General features: G+C 40.4%; 4 protein-coding genes across 5 annotated transcripts in view; 2 read left to right on the forward strand and 2 right to left on the reverse strand.

The window, feature by feature from the left end:
• The first annotated feature begins 956 nt into the window (after positions 1 to 956).
• Positions 957 to 6,714, forward strand: LOC117156976 (uncharacterized). Its single transcript, XM_033334569.2, has 5 exons — positions 957 to 1,146; positions 3,292 to 3,506; positions 3,585 to 3,928; positions 4,280 to 4,765; positions 5,095 to 6,714. The coding sequence occupies exons 1-5, from the start codon at positions 1,141 to 1,143 to the stop codon at positions 6,078 to 6,080; spliced, it is 2,037 nt and encodes a 678-aa protein (XP_033190460.2). The 5' UTR covers positions 957 to 1,140; the 3' UTR covers positions 6,081 to 6,714.
• Positions 6,421 to 9,120, reverse strand: LOC117156982 (methionine aminopeptidase 1). Its single transcript, XM_033334578.2, has 6 exons — positions 8,615 to 9,120; positions 8,262 to 8,313; positions 7,873 to 8,111; positions 7,471 to 7,693; positions 7,122 to 7,397; positions 6,421 to 7,051 (listed from the first exon to the last, which is right to left on the reverse strand). Exons 1-6 carry the CDS (start codon positions 8,723 to 8,725, stop codon positions 6,819 to 6,821), a joined length of 1,134 nt encoding a protein of 377 aa, XP_033190469.1. The 5' UTR covers positions 8,726 to 9,120; the 3' UTR covers positions 6,421 to 6,818.
• A 755-nt stretch (positions 9,121 to 9,875) lies between these two features.
• Positions 9,876 to 12,935, forward strand: und (methionyl aminopeptidase und). Its single transcript, XM_033334572.2, has 6 exons — positions 9,876 to 10,116; positions 10,570 to 10,632; positions 10,705 to 11,036; positions 11,111 to 11,515; positions 11,589 to 11,856; positions 11,951 to 12,935. Exons 1-6 carry the CDS (start codon positions 9,972 to 9,974, stop codon positions 12,154 to 12,156), a joined length of 1,419 nt encoding a protein of 472 aa, XP_033190463.1. The 5' UTR covers positions 9,876 to 9,971; the 3' UTR covers positions 12,157 to 12,935.
• Positions 12,857 to 23,663, reverse strand: part of LOC117156981 (uncharacterized) — a 40,283-nt gene continuing 29,476 nt past the window's right edge. For both annotated transcript variants that reach the window (XM_033334577.2, XM_033334576.2), the window contains exons 2-5: positions 22,866 to 22,920; positions 15,607 to 15,766; positions 14,498 to 14,669; positions 12,857 to 14,114 (exon numbers count right to left, since the gene is read on the reverse strand). In XM_033334577.2, coding sequence (XP_033190468.1) covers positions 14,025 to 14,114; positions 14,498 to 14,669; positions 15,607 to 15,766; positions 22,866 to 22,920 — 477 coding nt within the window. In that variant the 3' untranslated portion in view covers positions 12,857 to 14,024. The remainder of the gene's footprint in view (positions 14,115 to 14,497; positions 14,670 to 15,606; positions 15,767 to 22,865; positions 22,921 to 23,663) is intronic.

Consider the following 23,663-nt stretch of genomic DNA (forward strand, 5'->3'; position numbering starts at 1 on the left):
CTGGCAAAGGGCCCCTGGTACACTCGTAAATCGACTTTCCTGCCATCGAATTCTTCTTCCATCCATCGTAGTGCATTTAATAAAATACAATCTGCCATTGAAACGTTCCATCTCGTTCTCCGTGTAAACGTTTAAACACATACCTGACAAATGATCGAAACGAGCGTGCAATTCCAGCTATCTGTAGGAACGTCAATGTTTAACAAACTATTGTTGGAAATTGATCGGCGTGCAATTGAACGGAGACGAAGATCCTCCGTTCGGTATGCTCATTTTCTTCTTTTTTTCTTTTCTAAAAGCGGCTCCAACGAAGTACCGTTTCGGAGAGACGTTGACGTTGAGCGTATCGCTTTAGTTTAGTAGGAAGAAACACGGGAGAAAGGAACGTAAGATGAAAGAGAGCGAGAAATCTATCGAAAATGTCAGAGTCTCAGAGAAGAACAGGTGGCTGAAGCATGAATTATTTAATTCGGGAAAGTTTTGCAGAATCGAAGCGTACGGTGTACGAAGATCTAGAAACGAGCAGAGTCGAAGAACGGTTAAGTGAAACACGAGCAATACAGGAAATAATTTCCATTAGAAAATTCAAAAGGATTAAAATGTAAAATATTCACGATGTTTTCGTTACTTTAACACAATCGTAGACTCGGTTAATTGGAGAAACGTTGTAGGTACGATTATAGATATTTACTTACGTGATACGATTAACTGACATTCGCTTAACGCGCTTCCGTTGCACATGCAGAACGAACAAACGCAGAATTGGGAATTCTTGTGAATTTCGTGGAACCCATGACTTTTCCCGGTTACGTTCCGCATTTCGAAGCAGCTGTTATCCGTCAGAGTAAGGTAGGAGGCACAGCGTTTCGGCCTTCGATGATACGTTCGCCGGTTGCGAGTATAAATGAAGGACAATGACCTAATTGCGTGCAGAACACACAGTGCTCCCTCAATGTCCAATCATCGCGCGCGTTAACTCGTGTTCGATTATTTGTGGCCGTAACTTCCGGCATATTCTTCTCATATTTTTTATCGTTTTCCCGTCTTTTCCTTCCAGTGAGAACGCCAAGTTGCGCAGGTGATAAATCTGAAAATTGTCATTTCTTCGTTCGAGGAACTTCTTGCTCGGAAGGCGAAACAATGAAGGTAAGACGTCAGGATTTTTAGCATCGTTATTGTTTACCAATATTTTCTCTAGTACCTGGTTCTTGAAGAAACTTCATCTTCGGATTAACAGCAACAAAATCTACACAGCGATTTCGCACGATTCGATGGTTTCGTCGAAAACAACGTAACTTCCTTTGGTCGAAGTCGTGCGTGGTTTACGCGTACATCGAATCGTCTGTAATTCAAGAGATTTATCGACATTTCTGATTGTGATTGAAATTACAAAAATATACATTAGACTCTTCTTAACGATTATCCTAACTTTCGCATGGAAACTTTTGTAAAAATGAACTTTGTGCGTTATATTGTTCTAATTTGTAAGAAACGCGAGCTATGAAACAATGAAATAATTCTAAAAATCTTCTAACGTTAAAATAAATAATTCTCTAGTATAGTAATTAAATAAGACACGAGTATTTTATACTTACGAATTCTGTAGTCGAATAATCTCTTATTCGCGGAACGTATATCAGCGTATAATTCACTTTAACAATTTTCCTTCGTACAGGCGAATTAATTTTCTTCGATTAACTAGAACTCTTCCCATTGCTATACAATTTTGCCAATTTCACTAGCATTAGTTATGTCACGGTATCCTTCACATTGTATTACGATGCACGAATATACAGGTATGCGCTTGTAACTACGCTACGATTGAAAAATCAAGTTAATAGGCCTGTCTACCCAACGTAGAAACTAGTTCCGTTATATGACAAAAAAAGGATACTCGGTCGATGTCTGATTATTATCATTAACGGGAAATGGCCATACGTTTCTTCCTTCATCTTCGAGAAAACGTTTCCCTCCTCTCCTTTTGAAAAAGTACCGCGAGATATGGAAGACGTCTAATTATACAAAAACTACGACCCAATCACGGACGTTCTAAATATTATCGATGCGTGTAAAATTAAGCTCTCTCAATTTTTATTTCATCGCGATATCCTGTCAGAAGTATCGTCGATCATTCGTCGAATTAAACTACTTCGTGGATTCCTATTTATCGGTTGTAACGTTGTAAATCAGATGTTAAGAACAAAGACAGGAGTGTTCAACCTTTCACGCGGAATCTTCTTCCATCGTCGATAACGCGCGCTTGGCAAACGAAATTACCAAACGGAAACGCGAGTCGAGCGAAAACGAAGTATAATGGTCGCGACGCAACAGGTTGCATCCACCATCGTCGTTCCTAATCCATTCGAGCCGGACCATCGTCGTTTCCATGCTCGGCTATTTTCTTTTCGACCTCGCTGCTCTCTTAGCTTCTTACTACCCTCGCTTTTCCTACGTCGATGTGGCACACCGTCCCACTTTGTCCGCTAACAACTCGCGGCACTTCTCTCTTCGGTTTCATTGCCGGTGCCAGCGTCTCTCAAACTATAGATGTAATCGGTTAACGATACCATTGTCACGGTCATTGTTACGACCGTTCAAATCGACGCTCGACGTAACAAGTTGAGCGGCTGGCGTTGAATACCAAAGCACTTGCTTTCAAACGTATTTCAGCGAACGATTCAATTTTATCGCCGTGCAATAGTAATCGAAACACGCGATTTCCTTTCTCGCCGTAGCTCCGATTGACGTCGAATCGAACCTGCTTAAATTACTTTTCATATTGCCGTTGCTGTATTAGATTCGTTTTAACGGCATGCTAATCGCTCGCTCTAATATACCTGGTAATTCAAGAAAAGCGAAGAAATCTTGTCGTCTTTTATCGAAGAATATTTGAGGATCACTGGCTCGTATTACATCGCACGCGTTGACTCTACCCGTACCATAACCGCGAAGAATGAAACTAAGTGCACGTGTTGATATGCGAATACCGTAAGAGTGGCCTGGACTTCCGGTTTTAACGCGTCCGCTTTCCCGATCCTAATAAATTCTCAAAAAATAATATCTTGAAACTTTAGTGAAACAGCAAACATCCATATGACCTACGTACATGAAAATTAAATGGAACGTTGAATTTCTTTAACGAAAAACCTGCGTAGAATAGAGGATATAGATGATAAATATTGATAAGAGAAGAAGACCCACTTACCTTTTACGATGACAACTGGTCGACTGCCAATTTTTTGTTTCCCATGGAATACATATAACGGGCGCGCTCTGTTAACCAAATTCCAGACGACGAATTGGCTGTGCTGTTTGTTGGTCGTGTGTGTCTGCCTTGTCGAGGCCAGGTACAAGATCAGAAGGCCCCAGTTATCGCCTCCGCAGCCTCCTAAACTGATGTTCAAGAAATCATGGCCGATCGCCCATAGAATCTCCGTGGGCAACACGATGCACATAAATGGAAACTTCCCGCCCAAACGAATGTCCCAGAAACCGCCTAATTATAGGTGAATGTCGGAAATTTCATCGAACACCTGGTTACTTCATCGAACGTGACTTTTTTCCGATTTGTTCTTTTATTCAAGAATTCGCAGACCACCGATGTTCAACGTGCCACCAACCATTTGGAAGAATCAAATGCCGATAAGAGCTCCTCTAAATAATCACGCGGTTCTTCCGCAACGTCCACCTGTTAAGGAGTTCCATGCCGTGAACAAAATGCCGGAATATAGTCCGGAGTACAGGCCGGAAGCCGCTGTTCTACCACCGACACACAGGGGTGGCATCGACGACGACAAAGGACCGATTCATACAATTCCTGCGCCGAATCTCAGTCCCATGGACAAGCCTTTCAATAACGAAGCGAACGCAGACGAGACGTCTCGGCGTCAACAGGCAACCGATCCTACCTACAAAGTTAATCCACACGGTTGGTTTACGTTATTTTCAGTTTCAATGTTTTAGCAGTTAAACAATGGAAATCCGCTAACCAAACGCTTGGTAAAACGAACGGATCTGAGATTTTTCATTTTGTCGATTACTAGAAACGATATTGATTAGTCTTTATCGAAAAAGAAACACGATCGTAGTATACACGATATACGTATACGTTAATTGTTATCGATGCATAGTATTTTTCCAAGTTTACGCACTACGAGTGGATTGAAATTCTAGCATTAAATATCGTATTTAAATAGCATTAAATAATATCGAAGTCTGTTTGAAAAATGTATTTTTATCTCTTCTAACTTTTTCTTTTTCAATCGTGTTCTCTTCGTAGGTTCCTTGTTGCCTAATTTCGATCTTGCGACCATCACGAGTTTGACACCCCAGAAGACTGTAACCAGTCCGACACCGGTGCAACACCAGTACGAAGTGACCGAAAGTAACGATATCAGTCAGAAAGAGTATCAAACTGTTCTGCCAACGTTCTTGCCCCCGGAATTTGCAACACTTTCGACATTAGTGAATCCTGACTTACAAACGAACGATGTTTACTTGAATAATCATCCAGCTTCGAATATAGGTCTTATCGGAACGAACATTCAACTCGGACAACCCAACTTACCTATGCAAACGAATCTTCACAGTTCTCTTCACGTTGGTTTCCCTGGTACCGCTGCTCAGACACCTTACATCATAAATCAACAAATTCCTGATCTACACGTTGGTCATCCGGCACCAGCTGGTCCTCCGCTCTCGGCCACTCAACTTTACGACCTTCTAAACAGCTTTCCCCAAAAAATGCCAGAGCAGTATCAAACAGGTATGATTCTCATCCACGATATCTCTTTTTTAGCGTCACTTTTACAGTCCAAAGTCCAGTAAATCTTGTTTCTTTTCCTCTTCGTTGCGATTAAATGGAGAAATAAAGGTTTTACGTATCGTTAACATAAATCTTGCGTTACCGCAAATTAAATTAGAATACGTTGGAGAAAGTGGCCTCTTCTTTTTCAAAACGCGAGAAATGATATAGTAAAGAGAAATAGAAAATCTGACAGATCGCATGCGCTATCCTTTATCTATATCGTACATCGATTTGGCCGAAGCGCATCGTTCAGATAACAAGATAAATCGAAACGATGGTGATTCCAGGTCAACAGCCACAACTTCAGCAACACATACTTCAGCAGCAACTCGGTCAATTCTTCCAGCCTACCGGCGTAACTGGTTTCTCGCAGCCCCAGATGCAATCGTTCAATTACGACGAGCAAGATAACAAGGAGCAACAACAACAGCAGGTCTTATTCAACCAAGATTACGCTGCTGGCAGGGTCAATACGAATTACAACGTAGAACCGGAGTCACCTCTGAACGAGGAAGAGAACGCTGGCCTGCAACAGAACGAGGATCTCGCTTATATCGCCGATGGAAACGAACAATTGGAAAATAACATCGAATACGAGCAAACCAACAATCAAAAGGATCAGACGACGTACTTTAACAAAGTGGCTAACAACGATGCAATGTCCACGCAATTTTACACGACGCTGCCTAGTCGAGAGGCTGCAGAAAAATTAGCAGCTCTGGCAGCTGCTGGAAACGTTAACAGTCAATTGATAGGGCAATTGCGAAAGCAACAACAACAGCAACAACAACAACAACAACAACAGGAAAATGTACAGACCGATGAAACTATGCCTCCTAATCACAAGAACGAAGAATACAAAACGAACGAGCAAATCAACGACGACGGTCATTATGATCAGAATTATTATCAAGATCGAGTTCAGAATCGGCAGAAACAACGACAAAAAGAACACGAACAACAGCTGCAACAATACGAGGAACGGCAGAAAGAATACGACAGACAACAGCAACAACAACAGCAACGTCAACGACAAAATCCGTATAGCAATAAAAGACCATTGAGAATTATGGTGCCGGATGAAAATGATTATAGCAATACCGAGATACAGAACGACGAACCGAAAGAAAATACAGAAGTCGAGTACGAGTACGAAAACGACGAAGCGGATGCTGGAAATTCGCAGGCAAACGGGTCGTTCGACGGAAGAACGTCTTATGATCGATCGAACGCTGAATTTGGATCGCGTTTGAATCCTAAGAGCGCAGTATAACATTTTCTTGCGAATCATTTTGTATATATAGTCGGACGAAAATATTTATTACAGTTCTATTTATCGATCAGACTTATCTTTACGGGGATTTCTGTGTAATTTAGACAATGAATAGGGTTTCTCATAAAGAGGGAAATTTTATACTGTTTTTACAAGGTACGCCGACGAAACTTTCTTCTTTGAGATTACGATTCGTGGTTATAATTAGAATATTTATTAAATTTTCGTCGACGATACATTGAAAACAGTCGCGTGAAGGATAGTAATTTATTTAATGTTATTTATTGTCGATGTACTCGTACTTCGTTGTAAAAAAATGGACAAAAGATATTGCCATTGATTTAAAGAATCAATATTTTATTTCAATTATTGCGCATCACCAATCTGAATTACACTTATATATATGTACATATGTATCATTGAGGTAATCTATCCAATATATGGTACATGAGTCATTTTGGTTACAAACGAAAATCTACAGATATTCTATCTTTTCGATCATCTCGTCTCGTCTTTTCATTTTTACAAAATTAGCCAATAGAACAGGCATACAGTAAAAAATACCGGATTTAATACTATCATACTAACAGTACTTACGAGAAAGGGGATTCAATCCTGAAGAAAGTAAAACAAATCTCGCACGAATAAAATTACAAAGATTTTTTAAGCAGTATAGTGATTGCGTATTCACAAAACTTGAGATGACATAAACTGGCGGTAATTTACGATAGAATACTACTATGACCGATCCATAAACCACGGCTTGCCATCATTTGCGAGTCGTTTCGTAAGAATGTCGCAACCAGTTTCGGTAACTAATAGCGTGTGTTCGAATTGTGCCGACCATTGACCATCCGCGGTAACTGCTGTCCAAGTATCAGGCCACATCTCGTCTCTCCATGTACCTTGAGATATCATTGGTTCTATAGTAAAACAGTGTCCCGGTTTCATAACACCTACTGCCTTGTTTTCTAAACAAAACAAAAACGAGTTAAGCTAAAACAGTTGATTTAAAGCGTCAATTATAAGCAGGATATTTACTCGCATAATGAGGTACGCTTGGCGCAGTGTGGAATAAACGATGAATTCCATGGCCGCAATAACTACGTACTACGCTGAATCCATGCGCTTGTGCATGTTTCTGAATAATATTTCCAATTTCCCTATACTTCTCACCAGGCCGTACGATATCTATAGCTTTCGATAAACACTCGTACGTAACTTCAACTAATTTTTTCACTTCGGGTTTTACACTACCGACTAGAAACGTCTCATTTAAGTCACCATGAAATCCATTATGATATACAGTTACATCAACTGTAAGAAACGAGAATTATAATATTATCGTGCTTCTATTAAGTCCGTATTTAAAAAGATATCATTATAATACCATTGCAAATATCTCCATCTTCAAGCGGCCTAGTATCGGGAATACCATGGCATATCACTTCGTTAACAGAAGTGCAACAACTAGCTGGGAATTGATAATAATTCAGCGGAGATGGATAGCAGTCTCTTTCGATACAAGCTTCGTGAACTGCTCTGTCTATCTCCGCTGTAGTAACACCTACATCACAAGCACGTGCAGCCTCGTCCAAGACTTCTCGTCCAAGCTATAGGAGTAATTCTCATTTATGTTCTCTTCTTCATTAAAAGAAAATAAAAATATGTTTGTATAAAATTAGTAAGAACATTTTCTAAGTATAAAAAATTAATGCGATCACTCCAATCGGAGTAGTCGTCAATCAACGTAACAAAAAAGATATTTTAATATTTTTAATAATCGTTGTACCTTACAAGCTACTCGCATGCCCTCGATTTCCTCGTCATCAAGGATTTTTATTTGCGCAGAACCTCGTACCGATTGCTCGCTTACGGACAAACCAGTTGGATGTGTAGCATAATCTGGACGTTTGATATGTTCGGGTACTTCCCGACGAGGTTCTCTCTTATAAGGACGTAATTTACCGGTATAATGATAGAAAGGCCATGGGTTATACTCGTTCGAAGATTTATCTCCACCTATTCCTTCTATTAGAAACAGTATTTTTGCACTTTAAACGCGATCATTTAAATACGTATATATATTTGATAAAATATACATTTTTCTAGCTTATAATTATAAATTTATCTTGCATTAGTACATCTACACTTTACGTAATTGGTAATTGCTAAACTCACTCGCCAATTGATGAATGACTTTGTGTGTTTTCCAGCTTCGTTTAAAACAATCCTGCAACAAAATGTGAACATACTAAAATGATAAAAAAGTATCATAATAAATAAACAAAAATATCTAGAGAAACGCTCGAAAGATCTTTTATAAACGTACATCATTAAAACATGATATTTATTCATTTTCTTACGAAAATATATTAACAACGATACTTATATACTAAGAATGATACTATAGTCGTTTCAAAAATAAAATGTACATGATCTTAATTATTATTAATTAATACCATACGAGGTATATTTAAATACCTGGTATTTATCTCTTGAACTAACCTTCAAATATATAAGGTGGTGCTTACCTGAGTACAGAAATAAGAGCCCTGTATCCCAATTTTCAGGCAAGTTGGACATTGGAGGCTGGCTATAGTTTTACAGCCCGGTGTTTCACATGTACCACAAGCGAATGCCATTTTCGTTGAAATTTTCTTCGGAAACTATGTGTGACGTGACTCGACGAATACGACACAAACGGCAAGAAGTAATTCGAGACGTACTGTACTGTTTTACCGATGGATTTACTTGTTAATTCATCATGGATGACGAAACTTCTAACTGCTTCTAACACAAACGAGGCTTATTTCTGGTCAAAATCATAGATCTCTGACACAGATGAGACACAGAATAGACATTGCATCTTATGGGACTCGGTGATATCACATTTGAGATACGGAATAAATCTGATATCTTACAAGACTTTGTTATATGTTCTAAACTACCGATCGTCCAAAAAAAAGCAAAAGTTTTGTTACGCCCTCTACGTTTTAAAACAGTCATCTGACCACATACCTGAGGAGAGAGAAAATTTCCTCTCTGACCTGACCTTAGTCGATGTATAAACAAATGTGGTCAATGGTAAGAAAGATTTTTTTCGTGGTCGGTATTTTAGAACATAAAATATGAAATCCCTTATAATGTCATTGTATTTAATGCTTGCCTGCGATGGATGAGCGGGCTTTTCCACTCGTTGAAACCTGATGTTTCCCTTTGTTATTGGTCTGACTAACACGGAGACTTGAGCAAAATGAACGGCCTGTTTTGTTCAAAATAATTCACTCACCACATCTTCTCGAGATGCCAGCTGGAATCGTCCATTGTTCGTTTTACATCTTTTCTCTAGACTATCTCTAGGGATGCGAAAAAGTGAATGGTTGATATGACATGGTTCATATCATAAAACGAGTCGGTCGCATATCCTAAGCGACGACGATTGTAACGTATAGCTCGAGAGCAAAAATCCTTACGATCAGAAGAGACAAGTGTTAGAGTCTTGGATTTCGCGTCTAGAAAATGATAGGCAACTTGATGCCATCATTTTTCTATGTTTGCTACTCCTGGAAGTGGTACAGCCAGGAATAGCTTTTTGACAGATCTGCGGTTATAGACCTCTGACCAGGTACGATAAGAGCTTCGATTCGTGCTTACAATAAATGTACATACATATTTAGCCAATGTTTATATGCGTACATATTTCGTTTGTAGGTAAATATAATTTTGACGTTCGTCGTAGTAGATGCAGAGGGCGTGGAGAACACCTTGTATTTTTCGAGGTCGGTATTTCAGAGGAGGAGGTACAAAATTGCATAAGGTGTTGTTGGTGTTATATCTACGTATTTTGCCATCGTCAATGGTATAGCATTGTTTGGTTTCCTCTTGAAAATGGCTGCCGTATTGGACGAGGTCGGCAAATCTGCCGAAAAATTAGTAGATGAGGAAAAAGACGAAATCGTTGATGAAGAAGATGAAACTGGTGCAGTAGAAGCTTCGAAGAAGAAAAAAAAGAAGAAAAAGAAGAAGAAGGCTGGTTCGTTACTTTATAAATTGTTGGGTTTTGGGTTTATAGTCGTTTATGCGTATTTGGGGATTATTAGCGTGTCTTGCACTGGTTCCGACTTTTTATTTTTGAAAATAAACACGGGTTCACATGTAATAACCTTTTCTTTCAACTCTTTCATGATGTTATTCCTATACTTCTATATAGTAATTTCGTATTTACAGGGTAACTAATGAACAACATATATTATTACTAAACATGCCCGTGAGCGACACAACTTGGAAATTACTATGCACATGTCTTGCCTTTCTGTTATCTCACGGCTGAAGTTTGCTTCATACAAAATATTTCGATTTCATAATAATTCAAACTTAAATTTATGTTATTACTCACGACAAAAATTTGTGTTTAAAAATTATTTTGAGACGGAATTATCTTTTTATGCACAGCACTGATCTTCCTGCCTTCATAAATATGTTTTAGGAGCTGGTGAAGCTAGCGCAGATGTTCCAGAAGGAGAAGAAACGAAACAAGATAATATAGAAGGTAACTTATCTCCAAATTTGTATGAAAGACAATCATTTATGTATATAATATTTAATCTATGTCACATTGTAGAAGCTGATATAGATGCAACAGAAAATGATGCAGAAACAGAAGATGCTAAGAAGAAAAAGAAGAAACGCAAATCACGTGGAAAAACTGGAGGTCCTAAACAACAAACAGATCCTCCGACTATTCCCGTATCAGAATTTTTCCCAGATGGGAACTTTCCGATAGGGCAAATAATGGATCATCCCTCTGCTGCAGGAGTAGATGATAGGACAGCTAAGGATCGCTTTTCTAGCGAAGAAGCACGTGCTTTTGACAGAATGCATAATGATATTTATAACGAAGCAAGGCAGGCAGCTGAAGCTCATAGACAAACTAGGAAACATATTATGAAATGGGTATGTGATATCCATGAAATAGCTATAAAAGGAAAACGAATTAAACAATTTATATAAAATTATGATTAATTTAGGTGAAACCTGGGATGACAATGATAGAAATTTGTAACGAGTTGGAAAATACAGCAAGAAAATTGATAGGAGAAGATGGGCTAAAAGCTGGACTAGCATTTCCAACTGGTTGTTCACGAAATCATTGCGCCGCTCATTACACTCCGAATGCTGGCGATCCCACCGTTTTGGAGTACGATGATGTCACCAAGATAGATTTTGGTACACACATTAACGGACGAATCATCGACTGTGCATTTACATTAGCATTCAATCCGAAATACGATAGGCTCATTGAAGCGGTTCGTGATGCTACAAATACTGGAATTAAAGCTGCTGGTATCGACGTTCAACTATGCGATGTTGGAGCTGCGATTCAAGAAGTTATGGAATCATACGAAGTTGAATTAGATGGCAAAACTTACCCAGTATGTTTGTTACCTTTTTCAGATTATTATCTGTCGATTTTATCATAGATCATTACCACTGATTTATATTTAGGTAAAATCCATAAGAAATCTTAACGGTCATTCAATCGCTTCATATCGTATCCACGCTGGAAAAACTGTACCGATAGTTAAAGGGGGTGAAGCTACTAGAATGGAAGAGAATGAATTTTATGCCATTGAAACTTTCGGATCTACTGGGAGAGGAATCGTTCACGATGATCTAGACTGTTCTCATTACATGAAGTGCTTTGATGCCGGTTTCGTCCCATTGAGATTGCAAAGTAGCAAATCCCTACTCAATGTTATCAACAAGCATTTCGGTATATATCGATTTATTAACAGATTTCTAACTTAAACTTCTCTATCGAAAAACCAATAAAGCAATAGTAAAGTAAGTATATTTGTAACAAACAGGTACTTTGGCTTTCTGCAAGCGGTGGTTAGATCGTGTTGGTTGCGTGAAATATCAAATGGCTTTGAAGGATCTATGCGACAAAGGTGCAGTAGAGGCTTACCCACCTTTAGTTGATGTGAAAGGATGTTATACTGCTCAGTTCGAGCATACCCTCGTTCTACGTCCAACGTGTAAGGAAGTTATTTCTCGTGGAGATGATTACTGATATGTCTATTGTTCTCGAATCGCGTTATGTGTGCTCATTATATCTTCTATCTGGCAATGTACAAGTTGATTTATGTAAAGTCACACTGACGGTAAATGTTATTAATAACGCGATATTTAATTATACATCTCATTCATTCTTTTCTCTTTGTCGATAGAAACACTATACAATGGTGATAAGGCAAAACGTTGTGAAATATTAAAAATATGGAAAAGTTACATATTTTTTTATTTTATTTTTTAATCTAATATTGGACTATGAATAAAGGAAAATGTTTTTACGAATAGTCGAATAATCGAGGTTGTGCTAGTATTGCGAGCAACGCTCTTTTGTTTGTTGTTATTTTTCTGCACATTTGTGAAGATGAAAAAAGGCATATATTATTATTGACGTTGAATAAAATATATTTAATATTTTAATTGCTCCAATATGATAATAGTTTTAAATATTACGATTAGTTTGCACAAATCGAAGTTTAATGCAGTCAACGCGATAACATTACAATTTCTGTTTACATTTACACGTCAACTTATTAACGAGATTCTTTAGTGTTTCGTAGAATTTTTTATTACGATTATTTCCAAATATTACGATTACCTTTATTCTATTTCTGAAACAGTAGAAGAAGACGTACGGTGATGCACTGTTATCAATAGGAAACTTGTTAAATTCGAATGTACCATCACGTTCCTATAATACCTTGATTGCAACAATGTATATTTTATTCATTTTATGAATTATAAACAGTGGAGTTTAATAAATGCTGCTATATCAACCTACTGAATGTTTCTTTCGTTTAACTGCTAGTAGTTGATTACGAGTGAACGATGGTCCCAAGGTATCGATTCTACTATTCCAATTCTATTGTGGCAAAACACTATCTCTGTACTTCGTATTCAGGTCTAGTCTTGGTATAAATTCAGGCACGATAATAAACTAACGTCGCACACATACATCTTGCACATATGTATTCGTTTTAAAATTCTCTATGCTACTCATGACTGGTCTCTTAATTACTCTAACGGTATTAGTCCTTAGATGTGAAGGCTCTGAAAAATCTCGAGCACGTAACAAAGTATCGAACGACCAAGTAAACTATTTTCTCGTCAAGGCGCTCTATAAAGGCCAATCTGTTGCAAACCTCGACACCTTGTGTCTCGGATAACTAGGCGAAGTAACGAGGACACAACGCATCATACCGCGTCGCTGACACGCGTAAGCAAGTTACACGTTGAACGAGTGCTATATACGCCACTAACAAACCAAGTATCGGTTTTACAACGACGTTTGAGTCAGCGATCTGCAGACTTATCGTTTGAAAAGACCTGACTCGGCTATGCGCGCGGATACATACACATCGTTTCGATTCACGTGTTTTTCACAGATATGGAAAACAATGGTTACGGTTGTATGTACTATCTAACTAGACTAACGTCGCTTAGAAGACGAAATGAATCGGCTAGTGCGCGCATCCGCGCTCTCTGAGAACTTTGGAAGAGCGAGGCAATTATCTACTTTTAGCACGAAAAACGCATAAATGAATATTCTTTAAATGAATAAATGTATCGATACATAGGCACGACCTATTTTCCACTGTTTTTCGATTCTGCGTTATCTAACATGCCTCGTTACAATACTTTATCTTCAACGAAGACTCGTACAATCTTATTTTGCCGTTAACGAATTCTTATCGGATTAAACATATAATATGTACATGGTCAAATTACAAAATGTGACAAAAGTCCGCGTTACAACGCAATTTGATCGTTGCTCACTCGGGCGACAGCGTACGTGTCACGTTTTACGTTCGACCTTTCTTTCTGCCTCTCTTTCGTTTCTTTTCTTTTCTTGTCTCCTTTGACGTAACTTCATTGTGAATCTGTGCGCGGTCTCAACTTCGCTCTCGCTGTTACCAAAAGGTTGCTCGGTGGTTCCGTCGTCGGTTGCGACTGCTCCAGCTGAAAAACCAAAATTTTACTCCTCTAATAATACCAGTACACTTTTTTCAAACGAAGTCCTTCCTTTTCTCCTCGATTATTCGAATATAAAAGGCAGTTTCTTTTCAAATATCAGGCGCGTTAAAATTGATAACTAAGGACAAACTCCAAGTTATATTCGTAATCGCAACAAACAAAATTGGATTTAAAGAACTGTCTAACGATTATTCTCACAGAAAGGAAAGAAACATAACAATGAACGTATAGTTGAGTAATAACTCAACTATTTAACTTGAAAATACCTCTATGTATCTTGCCACGGATTTATAGGACCTGTTTCAATTTACCGAATAACCGTAAGAAAGATAAAGAAACAAAGGAAGAAAGGAGGGAGAAACACTGACTGCCATCTCGATGTGCTTCGCTCTTTGCTCGATGGCCCTTTGTAAGGCGGTTCTTGGATCGTCTTTGTAATTCTCTTCCCGATTCCTTTCAGCCTCTCTCCTGGAGGCAGCTTCCCTCTGCTTCTCGAGTGCTCGCTGCAGCTCGCTCTTCTGATTCAGCACGTTTTTGCCGCTGAAAGAAAGTGAAAACCGATGCGGTTAGCTAATTACGCGCGGCAAGCGTGCCTCGTCGCCTCGTGGTTGGTGGGCCTCGCGTGAAAATTGCCACGATGAGAAAAACGTGCGCCAACAACCTTTCAATTGAATAGCGGCCCTGCTTAAACCGTAAAAGTGCCTGGGAATGAGTCACAGCCACGGACACGTAGATAATGTGCGTGTACGTGTATCGTATAGGCCTAGAACGCATACGCCAGCAGGAAACGATTTTCTCGATGATAGGCGTGCGAAGTGTGCGCCATCGACCGCCACGCGTCTCTCTCTCCTTTTGCCGCGTTATTTAAAAGTATAAAATAAAAATACACTGCCATTCGAAAGTTGGCGAACGCTCGTCTATTTTTTTTTTTTTTTCTTTTTTAAGATACAAATCTTTGACTATAGAACTTTATTTCTACGAATTTATCCGATCAATACGTAGCGTTTGTTCGATCGAACTTTCTACGATAGTAATAACCTATCCACTTTTCCCTCTATTTGTGTATTTATAATTCGCGCCACAGCAGCTGCTGCTGTTCGGTTGATGCGGACTCAGCCACGAGATCTCCCTATTAAATCAGACGCTAATTAAAATCGCCATTGAATGAACGAGGTTCGTGTAAACGGAGCTCTATCACGAGTTGCGAAATTACGCATAAATCGTGTACCTTTATCCTTTAGCAGACAAAATATGGAATATCGTGTTACGACATTAGTGAAATTTATTTTTAATGCCTGATACAGGATAAATTGGACTTTTTAACCCGATTACATGCATCGGTACGAATCAAGCAAAGCGTGCAGATTTTTATAAACGACGGTTATAGAAAAAAGAAATTTTGTTTACAGGTACTGTTACCAGGTATTATTGACACAGGTCTTAGAGACGAGGCTATTGGATTTTACAAGAAGCTTACACTTTCTGATTGAATAATAATTCCCTGCGGAGGTCCTTATGGTTGCTGGAGGTTAGGTAAGGGTTGTACGGTTTTCTCGGTAAGATTAAGCCATCTGGTCCCATGTGAGGAGCAGGTGGAGGAGGAGGTGGTACACCCAATACCGGTGCCATTTTTTGTCCTAGAAAGAGAAAAAGAAAAGCAAAACACATGGTTAAACGCTATCGCAGAAGAAAATATCTTACGTATTGAAAAATCTTGCTCGATTAACACCATAACGATCGATTACTTTAGTTTGAAATCTAACGTTTACGTGGAAACGTGAAAACGTGGTCTAAGTTACGTTTATTTTGGGATATTTGAAAGGTAAAAGCGTACAATTACCTAATAACTAAAGAAATGTATGATAAAAAAAGTACGACATACAGGGTGGTTGGTAACTGGTGGTACAGGCGGAAAGAAGTCGAAAATATAGAATAAAAAAAATTTTTTTTTTTAATTTTTCCATCGAGACAACGATCTACAGTGAGATCCGTTATAACGAGGCGCGATAAAGTGCACGCGTACCGAGCGAAAATTCAAAGTCGATTTTCTCGAAAACGAAGCATCGAACGAAAAATTTTTATTCTATATCTTCGACTTCTTTTTTCGCGTAGAATCACCCCCTTTCCGCTTGTACCACCAGTTACCAACCACCCTGTATATTTATATCGTACGCTGATAGTGAACACTCACACGACGCGAACGCAGCAGCATCAGTCATCATAGTGTCAAAGAGCAGATAAAGTGGCGAAAGAAATACACAAATGGCGCATGTAAGTGTTTACAAATGGCTAGGTGTTTAATTTAACCAGTTAGCAAGTTACGATCTCTTTGAAAAAGTGTGTACCCAATAAAACGTGTGGTGAAAAGCAATGACGATGACGAGTATACTCGACGAACACAGAGTACGTGTGACTGTTACGATATCGAATTAAGTTGTAACGAAACGATTGTTTTATCTTTTAATTTCGTTGCTCTTCACTCTTCACTCTTATCGTTTTACGTAATATTTCGAAAAATGAAAGCGTCCCAACGTGTAATGTTTACAGACCGGTTTCGACCGTACAGCATGTAAGGGAAGATGTTTGAAAGACATCGTGATGTATTTGCAAACGTATTAAACGTACGATCGATCGAAGAAGAAGGCTGTTGGACGCGCGAAGAATCGCAGCGAAAAGGAAGGAAAGACGAGGATGGCGGAACGAGAGACAAGATGAAAAGATCGTGGTTTCTAGAAAACCGTTTAATTCGACAACAAGCTGAAGCGCGGCGAATGATAATAAATTTTTCCAGTCAGTTGTTTATTCACCCTCCAACAAAGCGATTCTCTCCCTCACGTAACCCTCCTCGCACATCGCGTCGGATCGCACTGAAGCATTTCCGGCCAACAACCGTATCAAACAGCCAACTTCTATATACTTTTGCATAGGGCTTCGCGTACCTGCTAATCGGATATAGTACGCGGAGCAGGCCGCCACGTACCTGTCTTTTATGTCCACAATGTGACGCAAACAATGTGCTTTTTATCGCGTTAAACCGAATTCTCGAGTTGAACGGACGTGTCACACTGTACGAGATTGACCAAATACTCGCAAACTACCGTGTACCGAAGACGTGTTCTCGTTAGCTAAACATTCCGCCAACGTTCTTCGATTTTCTCGCGAGTTTCTTGCTCGCCACACAGACGTTCGACAATTTTTAGCGAATTTTCACGAAATATCACGTTGTTTTCTAAGTCGCTGTCTACGAAGATTTTACAGCGTCCATCTATTTTTTCTATTGGTGGTAATTTATTAGGCGTTCGTGATCATCCTAAATGAAATCTCTTGGAAACTACACCGATCAACCTCGCCTTTCGTAAACGTGTACTTCAACATTTGAACGAGCGTCGACGTACAATGGCAGGATCAATGTTCGATTTCCAAGAGACCAATCGCGTAACTTTGTAAATTCATTTCGTCAAGTTGCCAGATTGCAAGTTGTTCGTTTACAGAGTTAATCGATGCTGCTTGCGAACTCGCCGTTTATCGGGTATCTTTGTACGAGGATGAGTATCAACGACGATCGCAGCTTTAACGCGAGCAAATATGTGCGTACGTACTTGCAGTGTACATAGAAGAAATATGTTCGGAGAACTACGTTTCGCGAACATGTCTTCGAACATCGTGTAAACAGATTGGAAAAACGACGAACCCATTCGACCAGATTCACAAATACCAGCGAAGACGCGCCGCGATATGGCACTTTGACGATCGCCTTGAAATTTGTTGTACGTGGAAAACGTCGTAGTTGCAATTTCCATCGTTTACCGGAGACAAGATTTCTCGATTCAAATTTACGAAATTTCTTCGCGCGACATTATCCCGTAAATTGCTCCGTAAATTATCTTTACGCCGCAAATGTTCTGGTAAAGATTTCGTGGAATTTTCGCTCCTTTTGGAATTTTTACGTTTCTCCGAAACAACAGCCGTCCTAGAAACAGTCGGAACGAACGCCAGTAGGAGGAAAGCTATCGCCTAGGCGGTGCGATTTATGTCCAACTGGAACGCATCTTTCTTCTGGCACTTTCTTCCGTTACGACCTAGAGAATTCCCGAAACCTGTTCCCTATCGTTTGTCAATTTAATCGCCGTGAACATCTGCTTCTTCACGATGATTCAACCATATTTCGAGTTACGCGCTGCAAAAATGACACCTCGGTTTCGTAACAATTCGTGTCTATAACCTTTACGTTACCACGTAGCACGTTCTGTCTAATTGGAAACTCTCGAATATCTGGGAAGATACCGGACGATAGGCAAAGATATTTCGGACGAAAGTGGCACGGTATCGAGGCGGACGTACCGCGCTTTTATCTGTCTGTTCCTTGCGACTACCTCGAAACGTTCTGTAAAAGCGATATGAAAATTTCCCAATGGATAGCTCCATTTTCTTCTTTTTTTTTTTTGTTACATATTCTCATAGTCGACATTGGGACGTTTTCGAAACGCCACAGATTCGTCTTTCCTACCGTTATCGTTATGGAGCTACGAGGTTTAAAATTCCACGTGCCTGTTCACGTGCCAATTCGGAAAGAGTCAACATTCGAACACTAACTCGAAAAGAGTCAAACATCAACTCGGAAAGAGTCAAACACCAACTCGGAAAGAGTCACCATTCAAACACTAATTCGAAGAGTTGTGGCGGCACTCAACAGCAAATACCACCACTCGACACTAACTAATGTTGGACGACGACAGCGCAGTGGTTAGCGCCTTAGGTTACGAACGTTCGGAACCCGGGTTCGAATCCCGGCGACCGGAGTCCGATTTTTCTTCCACGCATCTAAATTAGAAGAAACGTAGCACACATTAGACAACACATTTACCACCTCAGAGTCAAACACCAACGCGGAAAGAGTAATTTCAACATTCAAACACTAAGTCGAAAAGAGTCTCAAACACCAACTCGGAAAGAGTCTTAAACACTAAATCGAAAAGAGTCGAACACCAACTCGGAAAGAGTCTCAACATTCAAACACCAACTCGAAAAGAGTCAACACTCAAACTTCAACTCGAAAAGAGTTTTAAAACTTAGTCGCCACTAGACAAGTTGCTAACACCTATACGAATCGAACACTTTGAACCTGATTGTAAAAGACATTACAATTCGACATCGTAGCCTAACCCACAAGTATCTCCGAACATTTATATAATCGGTGAAATCAGTTGTTGAAAATAAAATATTATAACCTGTTAACTGCAGTGTTATACTAACTCAACCATCCCTATTATCCCAACAGGCGCCGATTATTATAATCGTAACGGGAATTTACGACTTCCTCGCGATCGCGTTTCTCCGCGACTGGTCGACTAAACACTACCTAATGACAAATTTTCACTTACTTGCCAACCGAATAGAATCAAGTTTTGCAACGAAACGACAGTTTGTTTTATTTCTTCATTTTTTCACCGCGATTATTCAATTGCAATTTAAGCAATAAATTCCAACTACTCTTTACGCATGACGAGTATACTCGTGAAAAACGCCTAACTGGTTAAGTAGCATGGGAAGAAAGCAGTTACGGGGACAATCATAACAAAAGACCGGCGAGGAATGGAGAGGCAGCACCAGCAATGGTTCGACGACGTAATGTCGCGGGTATTGCGCAATTAACGCGTGCCTTTTCCCTTTTTTTTCCTTCGATCGTCGCGTGGGCGCGTGGGAGCTTACCGGATGATCTCGCGCGAGCACGCTATTGGCATACTAAAAAATGCAGGATCGCGCACGCAGCGAAGAAGGTTTCAAAAGTGAGTCACGCTCCCCTTACGTGAGTACAGTCGTCCGCCACGCGCGACTTGCTGAAAATTAACGAGACGATATCCTTGAATACATTTATTGAGTACATTTATTTTATATGAGTAAGCCAACAAATGACTATACTCTTGCAATACAATATACCGTGCCTAATAATCTTCGTAAATTTCCTCGACGAGTTTTCATGTACTTGGAAAAACATTGTGAGTCGCCGTTCTTTAGACGGTTTTACTGAGCTGGCAACTAAGTGATTGCGGATTTTTTCAGTACCATCTAATGACAAAATCCGCAATCACTTAGTTGCCAACCCAATACATCGAGTCGCGTCTTTGAGATAAAAGTTCACGCACAAAATTTTAAGGTCTCTCTAACTAATTCTAAATTCGATCCTAATTTAATTCGTCCAGTGGTCAGAACGAAACGCAGGTATAGGAAAACCGTGAAATAATTCTGCGTCTAACGAGCTGCGATTCGCGACAGAACGAAAAAAGAAAAGAAAGGAAAGCGGGCGGATTCGAACTCTCGCGACTGATCGAATTCGCGCTACCAACGAGCGGATCCTTTGTGGATTCGCTGAATTAGGTTCCTCGCGAGGCATCGTCGTCGATTACCATAAACCACGGAACCGCTTCCAGCGAGAGCTGCCAAGAAACGAAAGTAAAATCCAACATCTCGTAAAATCGTTTTCTACTCTGAACTTCGTTCTTCGTCGATTTTGTTCTTTTTTTCTCTCAGCGATCTGAGAAAAACAACCTGTCAACCCACGTGATCGTCCTCGAATTGCCAGTCGACTGCCGATTTCTATACTCGACTTCGATGCTGCGGACTTTCCTAACGTCTGTCGACGTTTTGCCAACGATCCAGTCGCACAGATTCCAAGAACGCGGCGATTTTCGTTCGGAAATCGATTATACAATTTACGTGGACGTAAATAGCGCGTGATCGCTGTCAACCCGGAACCGTAAACGTAAAGCGTTCGATTTCGCAACGCGGAAACGGTTCTACGCGAATAATCGAACCGCTTTTGTCGATCTATCGTCCCCCTTTCTATACTTGTCCCGTTTCTCAACAATTTCATAGCAGCAGCCTCGATCGCCCTAAAGAAACGTTAGAAATCGACAGAAAAGAAGGTAGCGCGACTGGTTCGATTCCTCTTCCAATTTACATAGCAAACCACTTTCTTTCGTTCGCATAAATTCATCGATCGTCGGCTAACTTTGACAAATTGATCGAACAGATCCTAATACCTGATAATGATAATTTCTATCCATTGAAAACACGAACATCGAAAGGACACGTTACTTTGGCGATGATCGTTTACCAATTGCCATCGTTTTTAATCGCTAAAGAAATTTCCTCTCAGCCCGTGTCGTTACGTCGACAAACAAATCCTCCGATATGGAATCTGATGATGAAATGCAAAACTGAATTCCAGAAGAAAGTAACAGCAACGCTGTTGTATATCTCGTATGTAGCCTAACGCTACAGGATCGTCGAGCGAATGGCAAAACAGCAAAACGGAGCGAGTCATGTGGAAACTGAACGCGTTGCAAACACGCGTATATCGTCGACAAATTTGGAACGCCACGCGACACGATCAATTTTTTATCGAAAGTGACTGGTTCGCGACGATCGATCGATTCGTCGAATCCAGGCACCGTGGCCGCTGCTTTTTCACAGATTTGATGCGTCTGGGCTGGTTGGAAGATCGGCTGTAGATAGGCGAGGGCTGCGCAAGGGGCAAGGGTGAATGCAGCGGTGGGGGAAAATAAAAATGTAGAGACCCGGTCAGGATGTAATTTTGAGGCAGATGTGCGGGTACGAGAGGGAGATCATTGCACCGCGAGCAAGGAGCAGCTGAAGTAGCGTGAGAAAATGCGGCGACCGCTCCAGCGGACGATAATGACCGAAGGGCAAAGTCAGGGCCGTAACCGCTTGCCGGATTTGCCGTGAACCGCCGACAAAACCGTGACCTCCGCCCCTGCCACTTATTTTCCAATTGCGTAACGATGCTGTTTTCGTCTTCTCGTCGAGCGAACGACGGAAGACAGCGTGAAATTCATTTTTCTATCGTCACGCAGGCAACGAGACGAGCCACGATCATCGCGACAAGTTCATCCGCCTGTTCTTTCTATTCCAGAGGAATTTCATCCGCAAGAAATCGGGAAATTTTGCAAGCTCGATATCTCGAAAGTAAATTGAAATTGGTGGCGCGTGCCACGGGTTATCGAATTCGTGTTCAGTCCGCGATGCGAAGAGAAACACGCGGTTTCGTTTCCACTTGAAAACTTCGCTTCTGTATCTCGGCAAACAGCAACGTAAACGGGGAAAAATTCGTCCTTGTCGAAAATGCGAGAATTATTAATCGTACCGCGTATTATCTCCGCATACGAAATTTTTGTACGTGCCGTAAATAATACGCGCTGGGAAGTAAAGCTGTGCAGAGCTACCAAGGAAGCTCCGTACGTACAAAGACAGAAAAAATGTATATATATAAAATTATAATATAAATGCACCTGATCAGCCTTTGGGAAAACCGACTTAATTTTTCTTTTCGACAAAAATGTCTTTTCCTTCTTTCTGCGATCGATCAAGGAACGATATTCGCGTGGAAGAAGGAGAAGAAAATACGACGCAGAAGCCGCAAATAAAATTATCGAATCGTAGGATCCGGCGCGTCCTAAATTCAGGGTTGCAACCGTTGGCAGGAGCATAATGCAATTGGGGGATCGTACGAGCGGGTCGTTCTTTTCACCGCGGGATTTGGTGAATGAAACCAAAGCGAACCGACGCTCCTCGCCTATCCTATGGTTGCAACGGTGCCGCTTTTTACAGCCAGTTAGGGCTACTTATGGGAATAAAAGAGCCTGTATCGTAATAAACGACGACAATAAGAAACAGAAAGGAGTACGAAGAGATGCGTCGATGACGCGCCTGACTCACCGTTTGTTAAATCGTCGCAGCTGTCCGTATCGTTGCTCAGTCCGTTATCGATCACCTGAAAACACGTACACTTGATTAACGGACGATAGGATACAGTTATCGACGAAAAAAATTCGCATTCTCTGCGCGTTCCGCACGGAGAGCTCCGCTAAGCTGGTTGCATGCTAATTCATGTTCCACTAACGAGGATAATCGCGCTTTCCACGACGGAAATTTCCTCTGTGAATTTTCCGCGTAATTCGAGCGTCACGAGAGACGAAAAAATTGCCGGGGGCACGAGAGATCGTTAAGATACGAATTTCTGTCCGATTTCTCCGCTCCTCTGTAGGAGAAGCCAGCTTGCTATTGTTCTCGTCCTTTGGACGAATCCTCCGCGATAACGTCAGCTTTACCTCGTTTTGATAAATTAACGCTCCTAGCGTGATACTCTTTGCGAAAAAAAAAAAAAGAGAAGAAAAACGAGAGCACCGAGATGCTTGTCTCTTCGAATATGTTAGCTCGTATGTTACTCCTCCTCTAGAACGTTAAGTGCACTTTTCACAGGCGCGTTATTTTCGATGCGATTAGGCATTGCGATTCGTGCAAACTACTTTCTTCATACGAATCAGCGATACATGTGACACGCATCGAACGTGCAAAGTGTCTTTTAATTTGACGATACGATCGAGGAAAATTCGACGGAAACATAGAGCAAGTTCTTTTTACATCGGGTTTTATTGCCAAAAACGTTTACTTTGATCGCTATTGGATTATGATTTCTCTGATACCATCGAAACTTACTGGAACAAACGTTATAAA

The sequence above is a fragment of the Bombus vancouverensis genome, chromosome 10 (genome assembly GCF_051014615.1).
Source record: "Bombus vancouverensis nearcticus chromosome 10, iyBomVanc1_principal, whole genome shotgun sequence".
Taxonomy (NCBI): Eukaryota; Metazoa; Arthropoda; class Insecta; order Hymenoptera; family Apidae; genus Bombus; species Bombus vancouverensis.